Below are 19,727 nucleotides of genomic sequence, written 5' to 3'. Positions count from 1 at the left end.
TTCGTCTAATTTTTTTTCAAGGTTTTTAACTTCTTTGCCATGGGTTCGAACTTCCTCCTTTAGCTTGGAGTAGTTTGATTGTCTGAAGCCTTCTTCTCTCAACTCGTCAGTCATTCTCCATCCAGCTTTGTTCCGTTGCTGGTGAGGAGCTGCGTTCCTTTGGAGGAGGAGAGGCGCTCTGATTTTTAGAGTTTCCAGTTTTTCTGCTCTGTTTTTTCCCCATCTTTGTGGTTCTATCTACCTTTGGTCTTTGATGATGGTGATGAACAGATGGGGTTTTGGTGTGGATGTCCTTTCTGTTTGTTAGTTTTCCTTCTAACAGTCAGGACCCTCAGCTGCAGGATTGTTGGAGTTTGCTGGAGGTCCACTCCAGACCCTGTTTGCCTGGGTATCAGCAGCGGAGGCTGCAGAACAGCGGATATTGGTGAACAGCAAATGCTGCTGCCTGATTGTTCCTCTGGAAGTTTTGTCTCAGAGGAGTACCGGGCCGTGTGAGGTGTCAGTCTGCCCCTACTGGGGGGTGCCTCCCAATTAGGCTACTCGGGGGTCAGGGACCCACTTGAGGAGGCAGTCTGCCCGTTCTCAGATCTCCAGTTGCATGCTGTGAGAACCACTACTCTCTTCAAAGCTGTCAGGCAGGGACATTTAAGTCTGCAGAGGTTTCTGCTGCCTTTCGTTTGGCTATGCCCTGCCCCGAGAGGTGGAATCTACAGAGGTAGGCAGGCCTCCTTGAGCTGCGGTGGGCTCAACCCAGTTCAAGCTTCCTGGCCGCTTTGTTTACCTACTCAAGCCTCGGCAATGGTGGGCGTCCGTCCCCCAGCCTTGCTGTCGCCTTGCAGTTTGATCTCAGACTGCTGTGCTAGCAATGAGCGAGGCTCCATGGGTGTAGGACCCTCTGAGCCATGCGCAGGATATAATCTCCTGGTGTGCTGTTTGCTAAGACCGTTGGAAGAGCGCAGTATTAGGGTGGGAGTGACCCGATTTTCCAGGTGCCATCTGTCACCCCTTTCTTTGACTAGGAAAGGGAATTCCCTGACCCCTTGCACTTCTTGGGTGAGGCAATGCCTCGCCCTGCTTCGGCTCATGCTCGGTGCACTGCACCCACTGTCCTGCACCCACTGTCCGACATCCCCAGTGAGATGAACCCTGTACCTCAGTTGGAAATGCTGAAATCACCTGTCTTCTGCGTCGCTCACACTGGGAACTGTAGACTGGAGCTGTTCCTGTTCGGCCATCTTGGCTCTAAAATCCCCCCTCATCTTTTTTATCCATTCATCCATTGATAGACACTTGTTTCTGCATCTTGGCTATTGTGAATAGTACTGCAATAAACATGGGAATGCTAATATCTCTTTAGCATCTGGATTTCCATTCTTTTGGATAAATACCAGAAGGGTGATTACTGTATCATATGGTAATTCACTTTTAAATTTTTTGGAGGAAACTCCATATTGTTTTCCATAATTGCTGTACCAATTTACATTCTCACTGACAATGTATAAAGGCTTCATTTTCTCCACATCCTTGCAAACACAATTTTTTAATTTTTTGACCAGGCAGGTGTGAGATGATATCTCATTGTGGTTTTGATTTGAATTTCTCTGATGATTAGTGATGTTGAACAACTTTTCATATAATTGTTGGCCATTTATATGTCTTCCTTGGAGAAATGTCTATTCAAGTACTTAGCCCATTTTAAAATCAGCTTAGTGGGTTCTTTTGCTATTAAGTTGTAGGAGTTCCTTAAAAATTTTGGAGATTACCCCCTATTCAGATATATGATTTGCAAGTATTTTCTTCTATTCCATAGGTTGCCTTTTCCTGCTATTAAATATTTTCTTTGTTGTACAGAAGCTTTTTAGTTTGTTATAGTCCCACTTGTTTAAGTTTGTTTTTGTTGTCTATGCTTTTGGTGTTATAGCCATGAAATTATTGTCAAGATCAATGTCATGGTGCTTTCCCCTATGTTTCTTCTAGGAGTTTTATGGTTTCGGGTCTTACGTTTAAGTGTTTAGCCCATCTTCAGTTGACTTTTTGTGTATAGTATAAAGGTCCAATTTCATTCTGTTTTATGTATATATCCAGTTTCCCAACACCATTTTTGTTTCTTTGATACAGGGTCTCATTCTGTTGCTCAGGCTCGAGTGCAGTGGCCCAATCATGACTTACTGCAGCCTTGACCTCCCAGGCTCATTGATCCTCCCACCTCAGCCTCCTGAGAAGCTGGGACTATAGGCGTGAGCCACCATGCCCGGATAATTTTCTTATTTTTTGTAGAGGTGGGGTCTCACTCTGTTGCCCAGGCTGGTCTCGAACTCCTAAGCTCAAGTGATTCTCCTGCCTTGGCCTCTGAAAGTGTTGGGATTACAGGTGTGAGCCACCATACTCAGCCACCAACACTATTTTTTCAAGAGACTATCCTTTCTTCATTGTGTATTCTTAGCACCCTTGTCAAAGATCAGCTGACTGTATATGCATGGTTTTACTTCTGGGCTTTCTATTTTGCTCCACTGTGCTGCGTGTCTGTTCATATGCCAGTATCATATACTTTTGGTTATTGTAGCTTTGTAACATATTTTAAAATCAGGAAGTGTGATGCCTCCAGCTTTGTTGTTCTTGCTCAAGTTTGCTTTAGCTATTCAGGCTCTTTTGTGGTTCTATACAAATTTTAGTACTGTTTGTTCTATTTCTGTGAAAAATGTCATTGAAATAGGTATTGCATTGAATTTGTAGAGAGCTTTGGGTAGTATAGACATTTTGACAATATTAATTCTTCTGATTCACGAACACAAAATACTTTCCATTTATTTGTGTCTTCAATTTCATGAATATTTTACAGTTTTCACTGAACAGATCTTTCACCTCTTTGTTAAAAATGTCAATATCTGCATTTTTGAGAGAACTACTATATAGGAGGATGTCTCAACCAGACTTAGTATAGTGAGGATGTGAGGCTGGATTTCTATAGTCATTTTAACACCAAGAGAAGAAAGTCTGTCTGAGAATGGAACCAATGAAGAAAAGGCAGAAATGAGATGAAAGCAGGAGAAAAAACCCTCCAGGATCTTAATGACATCATTTGAGCCCCTCATTTAAGCCATGACAAAAGCCAGCCTTGTCCCTAGACTTTTTATTTAGTAATCCAACAAGTTTCCCTTTTGACTAAGCCATTTTGGAAGGATTTTTTGCCTCTTGCAATGGAGAGAGTCCTAATACATCTTCAAAATATGGTTTAGTAGCTAGAGAACAAAATTAAGTTAACTATTTTACCATTGTCCTCATGGAATGGAAACTCTAATCTCCAGATGCTCAGGTCCCAAATTCTGGAGACCACCTTCTTTCCTTTCTATTTTTCAATTTTATAAACATGTCATCAGCAAATTCTCTTAACACTATCTTAAAAATATATCTAAAATCTAATCACTTCTCATTCCCTCTACTAGTATCACCTTGGTGCAGCCACCACTTTTATCTTGCCTGGGTTATTATAAGAGCCCCCTAATTGGTCTCCCTTATGGGTCATCATTGTACTCTTAACACAACAGCCAAGGTGACCCTACTAACCACTTGAGGCAGATCATGTCATTCCTCTGATCAAAGATCTCCAAACTCAGAGCAAAAACTGAAGTCCAAAGCCTACCAGGCTTTACATGACCTGCTCCTGCAACCTTCAAAGCCTATCTGATTTCACGTTTTACCATTGTTCTTCTTGTTCATTCTTCTCTAGCCACATTAGCTTCCTTGGTCTTCCTAGAAAATGACAGACATGCTCCTTCCTCAGGGCCACTGCACTTTTAGTACTCCTGGCCTGGGAAAAGATACCCCTGGATTGTTCCTAAATGTTCACTATTATATAATTATCCTTCCCCACCCCATTGATGTTGAATTTGGACATATGTCTTAATTTGGCCAGTGGAATGTTAATCAGAGGCTTTAAATAGATTTGCATGGTTTGTCTTGCCCTCTTGAACTCTTGTGATTGACCATGAGCAAAATATGCCCTAGCTGGCTGCTGGTCTAGGTGAAGAAAGAAAGGTGAAATAAACCTGAACCCAACCCACAATTAGGAGCTAAGTTTGGCTGATTTCTGATAAGTTCAGTAGAGCCACTGCTGACCTTCAGATTCATGAACAAGAAAATACATGTTTGCTATTGTAAGCCATTGATAGTCTGAGGGTGTTATGCATTAAAATCTGAAAACTACAGAAATTGATATGCAGAAGTAAGATGCTGTCCTAACAAAACCTAAACTATGTCATAGTCATTGCTTTTGTGACTGGATAGTAGGTAATTAGGAAAATATAACAGAAAAATAGTGACACATTCACAAGAACATGGAAATTAAATAATACACTCCTGAACAGCCAATGGGTCAGTAAAGAAATTAAAACAGAAATTTAAAAATATCTTGAGACAAACAAAAATGGAAATACAACATATCAAAACTTATCAGATGCAGCAAAAGCAGTTCTAAGAGGGAAGTTCATATCAATAAACACCTACATCAAAAAAGAAGATCTTTTGAGCTGGGGCTGAAAAAAAAGGAAAAACAAGTTCTGAAATACACAACCTAGTGTTACACTTCAAGGAACTAGGAAAAGAAGAACAAACTACGCATGGAGTTAGCAGAAAGAAGAAAATAATATCAGAGCAAAAATAAATAGGGACTAGAAAAACAATAGGAAAGACCAATGAAATGGTTTTTTGTTTTTTAAAAAAGAAACAAAATGGACAAATCTATAGCTAGACTAAGAAGAGAGAGAGAGAAGACTCAGATAAAGTCAGAAAAGAAAGATGAGACATTATAACCGACACCACAGAAATAGGATCATAAAAGACTACCATTATAAACAATTATATGCCAACAAATTAGATAACCTAGAAGAAATAAATAAATTCCTTGCTACGTATAACCTACCAAGACTGAATCATGAAGAAGCAGAACATCTGAATAGATGAATAATGGGTAAAGAGATTAAATTAGAAATAAAAAGTTTCCCATCAAAGAAAAGCCAAAGACCTGATGGTTTGACTGCTGAATTCTACTAAACATTGAAAGAGGAACTAATATGAATCCTTCTTAAACTCTTACAAAAAATTGAAGAAGAGGGAATATTTCCAAATTCATTTAATGAAGCCAGCATTTATCTGATACCAAAGCCAGACAAGTAAACTACAAGAAAAAGATAACAGACCAATATCCCTGAGAAGCATAGATGCAAAAATCTTCAACAGAATACTAACAAACCAAATCTAGCAGCACAATAAAAGATTATTCATCATGATCAAGTGAGATTCATCCCAGGAATACAGGGATGGTTCAACATATGCAAATTGATAAATGTGATACATCATATTAGCAGAATGAAGGACAAAAACCCTATGATCATCTCAATATATGCAGAAGGAAGCATTTGATAGAATTCAACATCCTTTCATGATAAAAATGCTCCAAAAATAAGGTATAAAATGCATGTACCTCAATACAATAAAGGCCATCTATGACAAACCCAAAGCTAACATCATACCCCATGGTGAAAACTTGAAAGCTTTTCCTCTAAGATCAGGAACAAGACAATGATGCCCACTTTTACCACTTCTATTCAACACAGTACTGAAGTCCTAGCCAGAGCAATTAGACAAGAGTAAAAGGAAGAAGTTAAATTGTCCTTGTTTGCAGACAACATGATCTTATATATAGAAAACTCCCATCAAAGAACAGAATTTAAAATTTCAGTAAAGTTGAAGGATAAAAAATCAACATACAAAATCAGTAGTGATTCTATACAAAGTATAATTAATAACTATCTAAAAAACAAAAAAGAAATCAAGAACATAATTCCATTTATAATATCTACAAAAAAATAAGTAGGAATAAATTTAACCAAGGAAGTGAAAGACCTGTATACTGACAATTATAAAACATTGATAAAAGAAATAGAAGAAGACATGGAATGTCTTCTATGAAGAAATGGAAAGATATCTTGTGCTCATGGATCAGAATAATTAATATTGTCAAATTGTCCATACTACCCAAAGTGATCTACAGATTCAATACAATCTCTATCAAAATTCCAATGGGATTTTTCAGAGAAATAGAAAACAAATTCTATAATTCATATGGAACCACAAAGGAGCCGAACTAGCCAAAACAGTCTTGAGCTACATGAACAAAGCTGGAAGCTCACACTTTCTGACTTTAAAATATACTATAAAACTACAGAAATCAAAATGGTATGGTACTGGCTTAAAAACAGACACATAAACCAATAGAATGAAATAGCCCCAAAATAAATCTGTGCATTTATAGTCAATTGACTTTTGACAGAAGTGCAAAGAACACACGATGTGAAAAGGACAGTATCTTCAATAAATGCTGTTAGGACAATAAGATATCCACATGCAAAATAATGAAATTAGACTCATCTCACACTATGTACAAAAATCAACTAAAATTGGATTAAAGACTTAAATGTAAGACTTGAAACTATAAAACTACTGAAAAAAGTATAGGGGAAAGGCTTGATGACATTGGTCTGGGCAATGATTTTTTTGGATATGAACTTGAAAACACAGGCAACAAAAGCAAAAACAGATACACGGGATTACATCAAACTAAAAAGCCTTTGTACAGCCAATGAAACAATCAACAGAATGATGAGACATCTAATGGGATGGGAGAAAATATTTGCAAACCATACATCCGATAAGGGGTTAATATCCAAAATATATCAGGAACTCAATAGTAAGAAAACAAATAACCTGATTAAAAAATGGGCAAAGGCTCTGAATAGATACTTGTCAAAAGAACAAATACAAATGGCCAACAGGTATATTTAAAAATGCCCTACATCACTAATCATCAGAGAAATGCATGTTAAAACCACATATGGATATTACCTCATGCCTGTTAGAGTGGCTGTTATAAAAAAAAAAAGATAATTAGTGTTGGAGATGTGGAGAAAAGGAACCCCTGTACACTGTTGGTGGGAATATAAATTAGTACAGCCATTATGGAAAACAGTATGGAAGTTCCTCAAAAAATTAAAAATAGAACTATCATCTAAACTAGCAATCCCACCACTGAGTCTATATCTTACAGGAAAGGAAGTCAGTATGTCAAAGAGATATCTGCACTCCCATGGTCATTGCAGCGCTATTCACAATAGCCAGTGTATGGAATCAACTTAAGTGTTCATCAACAGATAAATGGATAAAGAAAATGTGGTATGTAGCACGATGAAATACTATTCAGCCTTTAAAAAGAAGGAAATCTTTTCACTTGGAGTAATATAGATGAACGTGGAGGACATTACGTTAAGTGAGATAAGCCAGGCACAGAAAGATCATGTTCTCACTTATGTGTGGAGTATTAAAAAAAAAAAGCTGAATTCATAGAAGTTGAGAGTAGAATGGTAGTTACCAGGGGCTGCAGGAGTGAAGGGGTATGGGTTGAGCAGGTGTTAGTCAAAGGATACAAAATTCCAGTTAGATAGGAGGAATAAGTTCAAGAGATCTATTGTGCATCATTGTGACTATAGTTAATAACAATGTATTATACTGAAAATTGCTAAGAATAGATTTTAAGTGTTTTCAGTGTTCTCACCACAAAAATAAGTATGTTAGGTAATGAATATATTAATTAGCTCAATTTCACCATTCCACAATGTGTACATATTTCAAAACAATGTGTCATATACAATAAATATATATAATTTTTACTTATTAAAAATAAATGAATTGAAGAATGATGACACAAATTATGTAGAAGTGATACGTTTAGTAAAACTGTCTCAAGTGATAGTTTGAAAGACAGAAAATCTGCCCGATAGACTTGGGTCACTGGAAAAAGAGGTTTTGAGGTAGACTATTAACAGTGTGTGTTAGGGATTATATTGCTTGGTTTAACCTTGTGTACTCCGGGTTTTCAACATAGGATCTTGCCTGGGTATTCTCTAGCCCAAGCAAATGAGAAACATGTGGAACATAACTGAACTCAACCTGTAGCCTGAATCCAAGACCAGTTGACCCTACCCATGTCTAACAGAGCCAACCGGCAGACCCATGAGTGAGAAAATAAAAGTTTGTTGTAAGCCACTGAGGTTTTAAAGTTGTTATGTACCAAAAAGCAGTTAATATACCTAGTATCTACTTGGCTTGTTCCTCATTTCCTTTGAGTTCTTAAGTATTTATCTTTCACTTCGGTAGCCTCTATCCCAAACTGCAATCTCCACCTAAACTCTTTATTCCCGCTCCTGCTTTAATTTACTCTTTAGGCACTTATCCCATGTAACACATCATGTATTTTACTTATCTTCTTTATTTTGTATCTCCCCCAGCCAGAATGTAAGATAACAAAGGGAAAGCTGTTGTCTCATTTTGTTGACTGCTCTATCCCCATCACTCAGCCAGTGCCTGATACATAGTTGTAGCTCAATACATAGTTGAATAATAAATGTATAAATTAAGCAGTCAGATGATGTATGTTAGGCTACCACCTCTGTCACTAACAAGTTGTATGGCTTTTAAGAAATAATTTCATCTCTATGGATCTTAACTATTCTCATCTATAAAGCAAGGATGTTAGAATAAGAAACCCTAAAGTTAAATAATTCTATGATTTAAAATATCTACATAGTTAGAAAATAAATGATGATACAATAATTACATATCTGCAATTTTTTTGCCTGATTATTAGTCACAATAAGAACAGTACCTACACAGCATATCCACTTATAAGCAAAAATGTTCAGTCATACCTGAGAAGTTAACTTGAGAAGGTAAGTCAGAGAGTCAATGGATTCTGAACTGTCAGAGCCTCGGCTACTACAAAAAAAATAATTTTGGTTTATACAGTGTTTTGGTGGCATCTTAAAATTTCAACTGTTGCTTTTATTTATCTTATTTGAATGGTTGAAAAGTTCTAATTATAAGAAGTGGCCGGGCGCAGTGACTCATGCCTGTAATCCGAGTACTTTGGGAGGCCAGGGCAGGTGGATCACCTGAGGTCAGGAGTTTGAGACCAGCCTGACCAACATGGTGAAACCCTATCTCTGCTAAAAATGCAAAAATTAGCTGGGCATGGTGGCGCTTGCCTGTAATCCCAGCTACTCAGGAGGCTGAGGCAGGAGAATCTCCTGGGCCCAGGAGGCGGAGGTTGCAGCGAGCTGAGATCGTGCCATTGCACTCCAGCCTGGGCAACAAGAGTGAAACTCTGTCTTGGGGGGGGAAAAAAAGAAGAAGAGGAAGAATGTTTACAAAGGTTTAGTAGTTCCAGACAGCTTAGAGGGTTTTTGTTGAATGTGTGGAGAGATATAAAGGTTTGGGAATGTGTTAATGGAATGTAAGCTCCAGAAAAGTAGGATTTTTTTTTTTCTGTCTGGCTCACTGCTGTATCACCAGAGTGGAAATAGTGCTCGGCATATAGTAGGCACTCAAGATTTGTTCATATGTTAATGAATAAATGCTATATCAGGGGAGTTTCCTAGATGTCATAGGTATCATTAGCTCTTAAAATTCATTTATTTTTATATCACTATATCCATTCTACATAAAGCAATGCAGCACCATATGAAACATAGTACCTCAAGAAAAAAGGGTCAAACAAATCTGTTTCTAATTGTAATCATTTAATGCAGTGGTAGGCAAGTTTTTTTGCTTGAGAGCCAATACAAGAAAGAAAATATTTCTGGGTTGTATTTTTTATGTATTATTTTAAAATTAATATAATTTATGTTTTTAGAAAAGTTCTAGGTTTACAGAAAAATTGAGCAGGTAGTACAGAGTTCCCATACACATGCCCCCATTCCCTGCATAACTTCCTAAATTATAGTATGTGGTACATTTGTAAATTAGATATCTGATAGTATGTGGTACATTTGTTACAATTGATTAAACAACACTGATACATTATTAAAAATTATAGTTTACCTTAGGGTTTACTCTTGTGGTATACATTCTATGAGTTTTGACAACTTTATAATGATATATATCCATCATTACAGTACCATAAATAGTAGTTAAACTGCCCTAAAATTCCTCTGTGTTCCATCTATTCATCCTTCGTTTTCCCAGAACTTCTGGCAACCCAGTGTCATATAGCTGGGATCATATAGTATGTGGCCTTTTCAGACTTACATTTTCCACTTAGTAATATAAATTAAAGTTCTGCCATATATTTTTATGGTTTGATAGCTCATTTTAAAAAATCACTGAATAACATTTTATTGTCTGAACATATGTTTCTTTATCCGTTCACCTATTGAAGGACATTTTGGTTGCTTCCAGGTTTTGGCAATCATGAATAAAGCTGCTATATGAATGCAATTGCTGGATCAAGTGTTGAGACTATGCTTAGCTTTGTAAACTGCCAAACTGGCTTCCAAAATAGCTGTACCATTTTGCATTCCCACTAGCAAAGAAGGAGAGTTCCTGTTGCTCCTCATCCTCACTGGCATTTAGTATTGTCACTACTTTGGATTTTAGCTATTATAATTAGGTGTGTCATGATATTTCACTGTTGTTTTAGTCTGCAATTCCCTAATGAAAATGATGGCAAGCATCTTTTATTTTTATTTTTTTTCAGGTTTCAACCATCTTTAGACCTACTAATTTTTTTCTTTCATGGATCATGATTTTGTCATATCTAAAAAGTCATTACCAAATTCAAGAGAATTTAGCTTTCCTCCTATGTTATCCCCTAGGAGTTTTATAGTTTTGTATTTTACATCTAGGTCTATAATTCATTTGGAGTTAATTTTCGTGAAAGGTGTAAAGTTGCTTCTAGTTCACATTTTGCCTGTGGATGTCCAATTGTTCCAGTAACATTTGTTGAAAAGACCTTATTTCTCCATTTAACTAGGGATTTTTGTTGCTCTTTTTTCAAACACCATTGACTATATTTGTCAGCGGTGACAAATATATTGGATATATTTCTGGGTTCTGTATTTTGTTTTATTGGTCTATTTGTCTGTTCTTTCTCTAGTACTGCACTGTTTTAATTATGTAGCTTTATAGTAAGTCTTAAAGTCAAGTAGTGTAGGTCCTTAGATTTTTGTCCTTCTTCAGTATTTTGTTAGCTATTTCAGGTCTTTTACATACCCACACAAATTTTAGAATTAGTTTGTCTATAGCCACAAAATAACTTTCTGGGATTTTGATTGGAATTACATTGAGTCAAAAATCATGCCAGGAGGAACTGACATCTTAACAATATCATCTTCCTATCTATGAACACAAACTCTCTCTCCATTTATTTAGATCCTCTTTGATTTCTTTCCTCAGAGTTTGTAATTTTCCTCATATACATCTTTCACATATTTTGGTAGCTTTAATCCAAGTATTTTAAATTTTTGTGCTAGCATAGATGGTATTTTTTTAAATTTTTAAATTCCAGTTGTTCGTGGCTGGTATATTGAAAGGCAATTGTATATTAACCTTTTATCTTTAAATCCTTCTATGATTATTAGTTTCAGGTTTTTAAAAAATTCTTTGATATTTTCTACATAGATAACCATGTCCAGTGTGAACAAAGATAAATATTTTAACTAAATTAAATTTAAAATACAACTTATCAATATTTGTAGAATGGTGCATAAGCAGTGCTTAGAGGGAAATTTATAGCATTGAATGCATACATCAGAAAAGAAGAAAGCTTTAAAATGAACAATCCAAGTGTCCACATTAGGAAATCTGAAAAAGGAGAAATAGAGACGTAATGCAAGCAGAAAAAAAGAAGTAATTTAAAAATCAGAGAAACTGAAAACAGGGAATCAATAATCAATGAACACAATGCTGCTGCTTTGAAAAGATCAATAAAATAGATAAATCCCTGGCCAGGTTAACCAAGAAAAAAGAAAGAACCCAACTTGCTAACATCAGAAATAAAAGAGGGGTCATTGCTACTGATGCTATGGAAATTAAAGAGATAAAGAAGGGATACTAACAACTGTGTCCTCATAAATTTTATAGCTTAGATGAAACAGACCAGCTTCTTGAAAGACACAGTGTACCAGAACTCACACTGGGAGAGATATAGATCTAATAGATAGATATATAGATCTATATATCAATTAAAGAAATCGAATTGATAATTAGTGACCCTACAAAACAAAGCACAAGTCCCAGATGGTTTATTGTGGATTCTACCTAACATTTAAGGAAAAAAAATACTAGTTTTCTAAAATCTGTTCCAGAAAATAGAAACAGAGAGAAAACTTACTTTTTCTAAAAGGCTAGCATTATCCTAATACCAAAAGCAGACAAAGATACTGTAAGAAAGAAAAACTACACCAATATGTCTTATGAACACAGGTGCAAAAATCTTTGAGAAAATATTAGCAAATTGAGTCCAACAAGGAATAAAAAGAATTATACACCATGACCAAATAGGATTTATTCCAGGTATGCCAGGTTGTTTCAACATTCAAAAATCAGTTGATGTAATCTGTCACATTAACAGGCTAAAGCAGAAAAAAAATTATATCAATATATTTTTGACATAAAGCATTTGACAAAATCCAACACATATTCATGACAAAAACTCTCAGCTAACGAAGTAGAAGGAATCTTGTTCAACTTGATATCTACAGAAACCTTACAGCTAACATCATACATAATGGTGAGAAACTAGATGCTTTCCTGCTTTGAGGACAGGATAAGGATGTCTTCTCATAGCACTTCTACTCAGTATCATACTGGAAGTTCTAGCTAATACAGTAAGACAAGTACTATAATATGGTTCAGCACTTATGGTTTGTCCCCACCCAAACTCATGTTGAAATTTGATTCCTAATGTGCCAGTGTTGGGAGGTAGGGCCTAGCGGGAGGTGTTTGGGTCATGGGGGTGGGTCCCTTATGAATGACCGGGTTCTCACTCTTGTGAGACTGGATTAGTTGTGGTGATGGATTCGTTCCCACAAGAGCGGCTTATTATAAAGCAAAGATGTCCCTTGGGTTTTTGCCTCTTCGCCTGTGTCCACTTCCCCTTTGACCTTCTCTGCCATGTTATGATGTAGCATCAAAAGCCCTCACCAGAAGCTGAGCAGGTGCTACCATCATGCTTCTTGTACTTCCTCACCTGCAAAACTATGAGCTAAATAAACCTCTTTTCTTTATAAATTACTCAGTTTTAGGTATTCTGTTGTAGCAACATTAAACAGAGTAAGACAATAAGAGAAGCAAATAAGAAGCTATACAGATTGATAAATAAGAAAACTCTCTGGGTTGTATTTTGGAAATAAGGAAACATACAAATATATGTGTGCATGCATATTTTTATAACTACAGTAATGTGTATACACACATATTTATGTTTTTAAGCATATTTTAATTATCTACCATTAAATATTTTCCTTTTTTGCCTAAGAAACTACATAAGTAGTTTATTATATTTACCACAATATCTGATTCAATGTGCATTAGAAAATATTTTTTTCATTAAACAACATACCTTTTAAAGTTGCTTTATCTTTTTTATATTAATTGTAAAATATTGTTCTAGTGGTACTAGTGTATTCTCTATAAGCAAATATTTTCCATTGCAAATCAGAAAATGTATCAATGCTTTTAAATCAAAGAAACTTCTACATTTCCTTATTTTGAAACACAATGCTTCCTTTTTCAGCAGCAGCTATAAAAGGAATTTAAGTTTCATTTGGAAAATTTCTCCTCTGCACTCACAATTTAAGTTCCAATGGATTTTATTTTACTTTGCTTCTCAGATACAGCTACAAGGTGCTTATAAAATGGCCTTCCAGGTAAATTTACTTATCTTTATTTCTGTGTTAGATCCAGCTTAAAGACAGCCAAAGGCAAGAGGACAGGCTGAGGTTAATTCATTGTAGGCCTTAAGCTCCTCATTTGTAATATGGAAACTCCTAAAATTATATAGAAGGCTGCCACATATGGTTAGAAAGTTAAGGGTCTCTCAGTACTGACTTGATGTGTTTCACTTATGCCATCATAGAAGGTAACCAAATTTATGAAACAATAAAAGTAAACAAATTTTTAAATAATTAATATATCATAACTGTTGTTCATATCAGCCTTGATTTTGACACAGTGGGAATCTATACTGAAAGGTCTATGTTTTAAATTGCTTTATAATAGTATTTTCTATTTAATATATACTTATTCTTCTTAAAATCAAAGACATTGACTGGCAGACTATATTTTAAATGTCCATTTCCTATTTATTAGAAATGTTTTTATTTTCTTAAGACGAATTGTTAAATTGACAGTATCCATTAGAATCTTATCACATTTTTTAGGTCTCAGGAATAATTTAACTAAATCTTTGTCACAATACAGGAATTATTTTATTAAGTCCCATAGCAGTTGGTCGTCCAGCTTTGGCTGAATCCTTTGTGTGTTTTGTTTGTTTTGTTTTGTTTTTTTGAGACGGAGTTTTGCTTTTATTGCCCAGGCTGGAGTGCAATGGCACGATCTCAGCTCACTGCAACCTCCGCCTCCCGGGTTCAAATGATTCTCCTGCCTCAGCCTCCCGAGTAGCTGAGATTACAGGCATGTGCCACCATGCCTGGCTAATTTTGTATTTTTAGTAGAGATGGGGTTTATCCATGTTGGTCAGGCTGGTCTCAAACTCCCAACCTCAGGTGATACACCTGCCTCAGCCTCCCAAAGTGTTGGGATTACAGGCATGAGCCACCCTGCCCGGCCTGGGTGAATCCTTTCTATAACAAGGTACTAACTACTTTCCACTAACCCTTCTCAGAATTAGCACTCATTATTAGGGAGTTCTTCCTTTTATTGTCCTGAAAGTCAGCTTCACGCATTTTTCACCCATCACTACTGGTGTGGCCTTGCTTTCTTAAGCAAAGAATGAAGCTATGCCTTCTACATGTTTCTGCATAAAAGTTCTTAAAATATTTGGACGCTTTCATTTAAAATTGGTTTATATCTCTGGAAAAAGTGGTTATTATGTTCCTTTTTCAAAAGGGCAATATACATAAGTAGCACATTTGTAATATTTCTGCACATGTAAGGATGAAGCTTTCTTCAATGTGTATCAGATGTTACAAAGTTTCCAAAATAACCAACATGGAATGATTCTGCAACCTCAAAAAACAGACTCCAGACTCCTGTAGAATATTGATTGGTGCTAGGAAATCAAGTTTATGTCCCAATTTACCATAAATTCCTGAATTTCTTAAAAGGTATTCTAGATAGATAACACATGATATATATTATTTATATAGTATTTTATAGCACAAAGTTATAGAGGATTTACTTACACATTATCTTATTTGATCTCACTTCTGTCTCTTATCCTCATTTAGAACCACATTTAAAAGTAAATCATTTTCAAATACCGCATGTTCTCACTTACAAGTGGGAGCTAAACTAAGGGTACACATGGATGTAAAGATGGAAACAACAGGCACTGGGGACTCCAAGATGGGGGAGGAAGGTGGGGGAGAGGGGTTGAAAAACTACCTATTGGGCACTATATTCACAATTTGGGTGATGGGTTCAATGGAAGCCCAAACCCCAGCATTATGCAATAAATACGTGTAACAAGCCCACACATATAGCCCCCCGAATCTATGGAAAAAAAGTGCTAATTGGAAAAAGTAGGCGATTTTCAAATGTTCCATCAGTAGAGGACAGACTGAGTAAATTATGATATATCCACCCTGTGGAGTACTACACGGAAATAAGGAAAACCCCTATGTACTGAAAAATCTACAGTGATTTCCAGAGTATTGTAAGTGAAAATAGCTAGATATGGAACAATGCTGATGGTATGCTACCTTTCGTATAAGGTACAGGGACATGAAAATATGTAGTTATTCACTCATATTTTTGAAGTAAAACAAAGAATAAGTAAAAAAAATTAATGAAAATGGTTACCCATGGAACAAGGGAGGAAACAGGGTACAGAAGGGGGGATGGGGTAGAATCAACACTTTTTTGAATGTTCCCTGTTATATGGTTTTGATGTTCTTATGTAAATGTGTTATATAATTTAAAAACAAAAAAATTAATAGAAGTTATTCCTAAAAGTTAATATAATCAAAAACAAAGACACTTAACTGTCAGACTGGTAGCATAGCCACATAGAAAAAATAATCTCTTTCCTTTTAAAAAATACTTTATACTAAGCTTAAAAAGAATTACAAAGAAATGTTAAACTGCATTCAATAGTCATTTTATTGGTAGCATTATTATGGGTATATGATAGGAAAAGGAAGAAGCAGGTGAATATTTACCCTAAAGTAATTAGGAATGAAGATTTTTTCAGTATAAGAGAAGGGAGATACAAGTATAAAAAATAAGGAAGAATAAGTTCTATAATCTTAAATTTGAACTGGAAATATAATTATGAACTGAAGATTTTTTCTCATGAAAACACATATTTCCTAACTCAATCCCCTGGAAAAAAAAACCTAGACGCAATAATAACTATCATCTAGGCTATGTTATCTAAATATCCCTTTTTACTGAAAAGAACCAGGACTTCTGAGAGAAATGGCAGATTCCAGTTCTGGTGCAGGAAATGTACAAGATGAGCCTGGGAAATCTTATCATGGCTGAAAGTTACTGAAGACTATGAGAGTCATGTCAAAAAACACAGGCCAACTTAATCGGTCTTGTATTGTTGAGGTTTGGGAAAATTTGAGCATTCAAGTAATAATGACTGAAATTGATTAGAGCACATCCAATATTATATAAACAAACTCGAGCTCAAAATCATACTCTGCATCTGGAAACAAACATATTAGTCACCAGGGAAGGTTGCAGGGGCACTAACTCAAGACTGAAAAATGTGTAAATATAAGGGAAGAATCATACATTTACCTTTCCTGTAAGTACTGTACTCACCTATAAGTGGGAGCTTACAAAATTAGTACATTCTTTCTTCCAACTATATTCCTGTGGCATTGAATTTTCCAGTTATTATTCATTACCTTTTATTATACTGCTTTTGTGTCATCTCAATAAAAATGTCAGTTCTCTGTGGGTAGTGACAGCATTAGAAATAATTTGAAGAGAAGAAAAGAGAAAAAAACTATAAGACTAATAGAAAACAACAAAATGGCAATAGTAAATCTTCTATCAATAATGACCTTAAGTATAAATGGACTAAACTCAATCAAAGGACACAGAATGGCTGAATGGATTAAAAAAAGAGGACCCAACTACAATCTATCTACAAGATACTCCCTTTAGATTTAAGGAAATACGTAGACTGAATTAAGGGATGGGAAAATATTCCATGCTAAAATGGTAACTAAAAGAGAGCAAGAATAGCTATCCTTATATCAGATAAAATAGACTTTAAGTAAAAAACTGTCATGAGAGACAAAGAAAGATATTATGTAATGATAAAAGGGTCAATCCACTAGGAAGATATAACAAATAAAAGGGCCAATCCACTAGGAAGATACAACAATCACAAATATATATGCAGCCAACATCAGAGCACCTAAATACATAAAGCAAACATTGATAGAACCGAAGAGAGAAACGGCAATACAATAATAGCAGGAGACTTCAATACCTCATTTCAATAATAGAATATCAACATAGATGATCAATAAGGAAACAGAGGGCTTGAACAACATTATAGACCAAATGGATCTAACAGACATATACAGAACATTGTACCCAACAGCAGCAGGCTACATGGTCTTCTCAAGCACATCTGGAACTTTCTCCAGGATAGATCACATGTTAGGCCACAAAACAAGCCTTAACAAATTTAACAAACAAGTATTATTACTGACCGTAATGGGGTGAAACTAGATGAATAGCAGAAGGAAAACTGGAATATTCACATTCTCAAGTGTAAAGAAATTAAACGCAGAATCTTGAACAATCATTGGGTCAAAGTAGAAATAAAAAAGGAAACTAAGAACAATTTGAGACAAAAATGAAAACATAACATACCAGAATTAATGGGATATAGCAAAAGCAGTACTAAGAGGGAAATTTACTGTGATAAATGTATATATTTAAAAAAGAATAAAGATCTCAAAAAAGACCTAATTTTATACCTCGAGGAGATAGAAAAGAACAAACTAAGACCAAAATTAGCAGAAGAAAGGAAAAACAAAGATCAAAGCAGAAACAAAATAGAAAATAGAAAAACAATAGAAAGAAATCAGTGAAACTAAGAATTAGTTTTTTGAAAAGCCAAAATTGACAAACTCTTAGCTAAACTAATTATGAAAAATGGAGAAGACTCAAATAAAATAAAAAATGAAAGAGGAAACTTCATAGCTGATACTACAGAAATAAAAAGAATCATAAGAGACTGTTATGAACAGTGGTATAACAACAATCTAAATAGTCTGGAAGAAAAAGATAAATGCCTAGAAACATACAAATTACCAAGACTAAATTTTGGATAAATAGAAAGTCTGAACAGGCCTATAACTATTATGGAGATTTAACCAGTAATCGAAAATCTCTTAACAAAGAAAGCCCAGGATTAGATGGCTTCATTGGTGAATTCTATAAAATGTTTAAAGAATAATTAATGCCAATCCTTCTTAAACTCAAATAGAAGGAGAGTGAACTTTCAGTTCATTTTAGGAGGCTCACATTAACCTGATACGAAAGATCTAGACAAAGATACCAGAAGAAAAGGAAGCCACAGGCTAATATCCTTCATGAACATAGATACAAAAATTCTCAAGAAAATACTAGAAAACTAAATGTAACAACACATTAAAAGGATTGCCCACCATGACTAAGTGGGATTTATCCCTGGGATGCAAGTATGGTTCAATATATGCAAATCAATTAATTCGATAAACCATACAAACAGAATAAAGGATAAAAATCCATGATCCTCTCAATAGAGAAAAAGCAGCTGACAAAATTCAACATCCTTTCCTCAACAAACTAAGAATAGAAGGAAAGTACTTCAACATAATATAGGCCATATATGAAAAGCCCACAGCTAACAGCATACTTAAAGGTAAAAAACTGAAGGCTTTTACTCTAAGATCAGGAACAAGGCAAGGATGCTCACCTTGCCACTTCTATTCAACATAATACTGGAAGTCCAAGCCAGAGCAATTAGGCAAGAGAACGAATGAAAAGGCATGTAAACTGGAAATGAAGAAGTAAAATTGTCCCTGTTTCCAGAGGACATGATCTTATATATGTATATAGAAAACCCTATGGACTCCATTAAAAAAAAAAACAACTGTGAGAACTAATCAATAAACTCAGAAAGTTACAGGTTACAAAATCTGCATACAAAAATCCATTGTGTTTCTATATACTAATAATGAACTACCTGAAAAGGTGATATCCCTTTTACAATATCCCATTTTACAAAATATCCCATTTACAATAGCACCAGAAAGAATAAAATAGGAATAAACCTAACTAAGACTTGTATAATGAAAACTATAAAACATTGATAAAAGAAATTAAAGAAGACTGAAATAAATGGAAAGACATCCCCTGTTGGTGGATCAGAAGACTTAATATTGTTAAAATGCCTATACTACTCTAAGTGATCTACACATTCAATACAATCACTATCAAAATCCCAATGGCACCCTTTACAAAAATAGGAAAAAGAGTTCTGTGATTCATGTGGAAACACCAAAGACCATGAATAGCCACATCAAATCAATCCTGAGAAAAAATAACAAAGTGAGAGTCATCACTTTCTCTGATTTCAAATTAATATTACAAAGCTACAGTAATCAAATGAGTATGACACTGACAGAGACATCTATACT

The 19,727-nt window shown here is 35.3% G+C and overlaps 1 protein-coding gene and 1 long non-coding RNA gene across 6 annotated transcripts in view; one reads left to right on the top strand and one right to left on the bottom strand.

The window, feature by feature from the left end:
- The window catches only part of LOC117981122 (uncharacterized), a 313,442-nt gene that overhangs the window by 9,729 nt on the left and 283,986 nt on the right, over positions 1-19,727 (top strand). The gene's annotated exons all lie outside the window — the stretch shown is intronic.
- The window catches only part of AGBL3 (AGBL carboxypeptidase 3), a 156,605-nt gene that overhangs the window by 69,163 nt on the left and 67,715 nt on the right, over positions 1-19,727 (bottom strand). For all 5 annotated transcript variants that reach the window (XM_063606103.1, XM_055115389.2, XM_055115391.2 and 2 more), the window contains one exon: positions 8,760-8,826. In XM_063606103.1, the coding sequence (XP_063462173.1) occupies positions 8,760-8,826 (67 nt within the window). The remainder of the gene's footprint in view (positions 1-8,759; positions 8,827-19,727) is intronic.

This window comes from Pan paniscus, chromosome 6 (assembly GCF_029289425.2).
Source record: "Pan paniscus chromosome 6, NHGRI_mPanPan1-v2.0_pri, whole genome shotgun sequence".
In the NCBI taxonomy this organism is placed as follows: Eukaryota; Metazoa; Chordata; class Mammalia; order Primates; family Hominidae; genus Pan; species Pan paniscus.
This window is presented reverse-complemented; position numbering and strand designations above follow the sequence as displayed.